Source organism: Drosophila eugracilis, unplaced genomic scaffold (genome assembly GCF_018153835.1).
Source record: "Drosophila eugracilis isolate 14026-0451.02 unplaced genomic scaffold, ASM1815383v1 contig_623, whole genome shotgun sequence".
Lineage (NCBI taxonomy): Eukaryota > Metazoa > Arthropoda > Insecta > Diptera > Drosophilidae > Drosophila > Drosophila eugracilis.
In genome coordinates, this window is record NW_024573507.1 from 1 (window position 1) to 5344 (window position 5344).

At 36.7% G+C, this 5344-nt stretch overlaps 1 protein-coding gene across 1 annotated transcript; it reads right to left on the reverse strand.

Moving 5' to 3' along the window:
* Positions 1 to 3736: 3736 nt before the first annotated feature.
* Positions 3737 to 5141, reverse strand: LOC108114750 (catenin alpha-like). Its single transcript, XM_017225862.2, has 3 exons — positions 4842 to 5141; positions 3814 to 3980; positions 3737 to 3760 (listed from the first exon to the last, which is right to left on the reverse strand). Exons 1-3 carry the CDS (start codon positions 5055 to 5057, stop codon positions 3757 to 3759), a joined length of 387 nt encoding a protein of 128 aa, XP_017081351.2. The 5' UTR covers positions 5058 to 5141; the 3' UTR covers positions 3737 to 3756.
* Between the last annotated feature and the right edge of the window lie 203 nt (positions 5142 to 5344).

The window sequence follows — 5344 nt, forward strand, 5'->3', positions numbered from 1 at the left end:
CCCTGTAGAGGAGCCTGTTTCCAAGAAAGGCAAGGAAAGTAAAAAACCCGAGGAATCCAACTCTGTAGTATTAAAAGAAAAGATTCCAGATGAAAACTAAGGACAAGTTGCAGTGCCATCTTCTAAATACGTATTCTTAAGCAACACTTTCTAGCTCTTAGAGTTCCCAAAACTTTCGCATTTTCGGTTTTGCAATTTGCATAAGGGGCATCATAAGAACCTACATGCTTAATCCGAACATTCTATCACTTATAGTTACCAAGATATAAGCTTTTCTAAAAAAAAAATTTCTAAAAACAGTCTTTTCAGATTGGTGGGTGTACGGGTGGGTGTGGCCGGATAATAGTACCACTAACACTCATCGATTTTATTTTTTTGCGATTTGTGGGCGTTACTGTGCGTGGCACGTTGCTGTAAAAAACGTGCGCTGCGTATGGACCTCAAGAATCTTCATGGTTAATCTCAGCTTTGTATTTCTTATAGTTCCTGAGATCTCATCTCATTTGTATCTCTTATAGTTCCTGAGATCTCATCTTAGAGAATAGTACATTGAAGCTTGCTCCGAAGTACAGTTAACAAAAAAGGATCACGGATTGCCGTTAAATTCAGAAAAAGAAGTCAAGAGTGAGAAGTGTACGAATAATTTTTGTGCGTAAAAAAATGTCTTGCGTTGTTAAGGAAATTATCTAGTATTTAAGTTAAAACTTGTTCATTTTATGTTTAAAATATTTGCTCGAAATGTATATCTTTCATTTGAGATATTGCATTTCAATTTCCGTTACGTATTTCTCGAGTTATTAAGGAATAAACTTGCGACTTATGGGTGTACGAATAAACACTGTACCTACTAGGACCGGAATTTCAAGTACTGGGAACAATTAATATTTTGTGACGAATGGAAATCTAATATTTCTTTTAACAAAACATCCGGCTTGGAAAATCAAAATGTGCATTTACCTATATGTATGTATGCACATATGTTGGTATACACTCGGCTTTAGCTTTCCCTGTCTTGGATTTTTCTCAAAGAAATCTGGGGAAGTGTTGCTGATTATTCAGTACCAAACATATTTTAGTTGTTTACAGTTCCCGTCCATTGTCTAGCGGGACGGAATTATAGGCCCAATTTTAAAGCTTGATTTAAAAGCCGAAACCCCATAGATAGTTGCTCGCAGCGTATTTTGTGCTCACGAAAAAAATCTTCATAGAATTGATAAACTTGGTTTTTGTTGACTACTAGAAAATTGTTTTTATATCCGTTACTCGTAAAGTGAAATGGTATATCAGATTCGGTGAAAAGTATGTAACAGGTCCATACGCAGCGCAAGTTTATTTCAGCATCTTGCCACGCCCACTGCAACGCCCACAAATCACGAAAAACTAACATCGCTAAAATCTCAGTATGTATGATCTTGAGGTGCCAGCGCATATTATGGTGGTACCATTATCCGGCCACACCCACTCATACGCGAAAGACGGTTTTCGCATTAGTTGATAGAAAGTTCCGATTAAGCACGAAGAAATGTTTTTTCCAATCTAGCCAGGCCTACTCTAACCCGGAAAAACTGTGGCGTCTATAATATCATAGTGTATGTCGTCGTTTGGCCTTGTATTATATATTGTGAATATCTATCGATTTACCAAACATTTTTCAAATCGATGAACTATTTGGCTTTTTATGAAGAAATGTAGGTTATAAGGCCTTACATGGATACTCAACATGCTTTCTCTGACAATTTGTAAATTTCCCCTAGCAAAAATAATATTTTAAATTGTGTAAAATAACTGGTATCTTATAGTCGAGGCACTCGACTATAGCGATTTCTCTTGTTTTTGCTGTAATTGGACGAAATGAGTCGGGGTCAAGATTTATCCCTAAATTTTCGAAAAATATAATAAAACACTGGAACACTAATAGAATACTGGCATCTAAAGATTATACATTCTGAATTTTAACTTTCTAGCTCTGATAGTTCCTGAGATGTCAGCGATTTTAGTTTTTCGCGCTTTGTGGGCGTAAGAGTGGGCGTGGCAGGATGCGGAAATAAACTTGCGCTGCGTATGGACCTCAAGAACCGTCATGCTTATCTTCTCATCTCTTATAGTTCCTGAAATCTCAGCGTTCATACGGACAGACAAACGGGCATGGCTCAATCGTCTTCGCTATTGATCCTGATCAGGAATATATATACATTATAGGGTCGGAAACGCTTCATTCTATCTGTTACATACTTTTCTACAAATCTAGTATACCCTTTTACTCTACGAGTAACGGGTATAAAAAATACAAAATCTGCAGACCTCGCGGTTTCTACAGCTATGCAAAAACTTACGAACAGCACCAACGCCGCCTGCCAACATTGCCAGCGCCGCCACAAAGCGCCACCTTTTGTCAAAAAAGCTGTTTACCTTATAACCTAAATTTCTTCATAAATAGAGAAATATTGTTCCGATTTGAAAAATCTTTGGCAAATCGATAGATGTTGACAAAAATATGTTATGAAAGGTCAAACGAAGTCATACAGTCGGCAATATTTTATTCGTACACCCATGAGTTGCAAGTTTCCTTAATATTTCGAGAAATACGTAACGGAAATTGTAATGTAATATCTGAAATGAAAGATATACATTTCGAGCTGGCATCTTAAGATTATGCATGCTCAATCCAAACTTTTTAGTTCCTGAAATTTTTCGTGATTTGTGGGCTTTTATGTGGGCGTGACAGGATGCTGAAATAAACTTTCACTTAAATTTGAATCTCTTTTATTTCCTGAGGTACGAATAGACGAACGAACATGGCCCACTTGACTCGGCTATGGATCCTGATTAGTAATATATATAGGGTCAGAAACGCTTCGTTCTACCTGTTACATACATTTTAAGGAACTATTATACCCTTTTACTCTACGTGTAACACGTATTTAAAAGGCCTACTGTCAAGCTATTCTGCAAGAAATTCAAGCTTATTATTACATACCATTATTTTTTTTTTGTAAATTTAAGGACCTTTCATTGTTTAGGCACTTCCAAGAAGTTATTAAAAATTATGTCTATAATTACTAAAATCTGTATAACATACCTTGCTCTCGAAGAACTTTAACTGCTTCTAGCACTCGTTTGGTATAGATACATGGTTCATAATTGTCCATTTCAGCTTCGACAACATTACAAACTCTAGAAGAACGTCCTTGAATAGATCCAGCCGTTGTACGCAAATCCCTAGCATCTCCGACTTGTAAAGCCATTACACATTTATTGACATCTTCAAGAATGTGATTTTCGGACACTGCCAAAAAGTCGTCAATTGTTGTTATATCATCGAGTGCTTCGGTTAAAATACGAACTTGCACAACCCAAGCCTGTCGATATGTGGTCATATTTTCTTGAGCTACTTTAGAATTTGGTCGGGCAGTTAATATAGATGCTGCATTTATTACTTGCGGACAAAGACTTTCAATTTGAGCAGCAGCATACCGAACCATTTTAACACCATCTTCGTTGCTTGACATACTACATACTAGATTAGCAACTTCAACTAGTTTTTCAGCGTGTTTTGTGAAAATTTCGGCTGTTTCACGAACATTTTTTTCATTGCCTGTTTTGGCTGCTTCAATTAAATCAAGCAAAGGAGTTGTAGTCTCTAAAAATGAGTCGGAAACATGATCAACAACAGCTTTTCGCAATTGTCTCCGGAGATCACGAGTTTTGCGACACATTTGATCTATTGCGAAAGTCCAGGGCTGTTATCTTTTTGATTCATCTGAACAAAAAGTTTCATCAACAAATTGCGCACATTTATTAAAAATTACTTACGTTTGACATATATTCAGAAAGCAGATCTTGTAATGCTTGCCGAACAGCATTGCATTCTGCCACAATTCTTTCTCGTCGCTCGTCTCTTGTACAGTCTGCATGCGTTCTTCGAGCAATTGGCGTGAACGCTTCTCGCTGTAGGTCATAGGATCCATAACAATTCCTTCCTGCAGAATTAGTTTACAAATTCAAATTAATGATATTCGTAAATGAAAATTTGACACATCAACTGGAAGGTCAATTCATAAATATATAATGTACTTTGGAAAATAATCATATAATGCACCGGGGCAAAGCCGGTGAAGCTGTAGTGATTTCGGTCAACAATGAAATCAAAAACAAAAAGTAATCGTTGACAGATTTTTTTAAAATCTTATCGCTTAATGTGCATGTTAAAGCTAAAAAAAATGTATCCGAATAATGAGACCGTAAATCCCTAATCGCTTGGCTGGCTGGGGAAATGGAGAGGACATTTCAGTAACTGAAAACGTAATATATGGACAGCCCATAATAGTCCACGAGATCTCAGCTTTCTTGCAAATAGACGCTTGGACAGACACGACTAAATAGACTCTGATATCGATTCAGGCCAAGAGAATATAATTAATAGGGAAGAGAAGGCTTACTTCTACCATATACTCTAGGAGTAACGGGTTTAAAAATATATATACGGTATTTTATCGGAAATGTATCTTTCATTGCACTCCTCAAAGTCTCTCCCCTTTGGAACACCAGAAGTAATTTAAGTAAGTGATTTACTTTTGTTGTGTAGGTATTAAGCCCATATCTCTAGTTTGGACTCGACATAGCAGCTAGTCACCCCGATGAACGATAATTTTTTTATTTATTACAAGAGTAAATTATCTTATTTTGTATCCTTTAGAAACCTTTTTCAATTCCTATTTCCTATTGAATTTGCCTGTCAAGCCGTAACAGGATTGCCGACAGGACCAGATAGATGTCGCTGTTAATGTAACCAAAAATATTTAAACACCCTATTATAATATATTACTTAATTTTTAACTTACGTCAAAATCGTCCAAAGCTGCAGCGAGCTCTCCTGCTCCGCTGTAAATATCTGTCGGTTGAGATGACTTTCCTTGAGCAACATCGCTGATAGTATTTACAGCATCGCAAACTTGCTTCAGAATAAAGTCGCGATTCACTTTCGCTAAGTCTAGTTCGGGATGGCGAACATATACTTTTGATGCAGTCAAAAGCATTGTTGAATGTTTTTTAAGCATCGCACGAGCTGCTGCTAAGTCGTCTCTCAATTGAGGATCCTTTAGTTCTTGCTGACGTTTGGCAGCTAGTTTTATAAGTTCTCCTGCATTGCGGCCGAATTGCTTTAAAATAGCAAATTAATGATTATTAGGCTTAGTTTTTAATTTGTAGAACCATTACAAAATACAATACGCTCTCAATTTAAAATATAATGTCATTAAACGTTAAAAGTTAACTGCAGTACAAATGGTCATTGATGATAGTGACGTCACTGCCTATGACAGGCCTTATAACCTAAATTTCTTCA

Bases quoted from the DNA above. Each gene is read 5' to 3' on its own strand.
- LOC108114750 (XM_017225862.2), bottom strand. From the start codon at position 5,057: ATGCTTAAAAAACATTCAACAATGCTTTTGACTGCATCAAAAGTATAT. The intron at 3,981-4,841 runs GTAAGTTAAAAA...CTAATTCTGCAG, and splicing joins CAGCTTTGGACGATTTTGAC to GAAGGAATTGTTATGGATCC.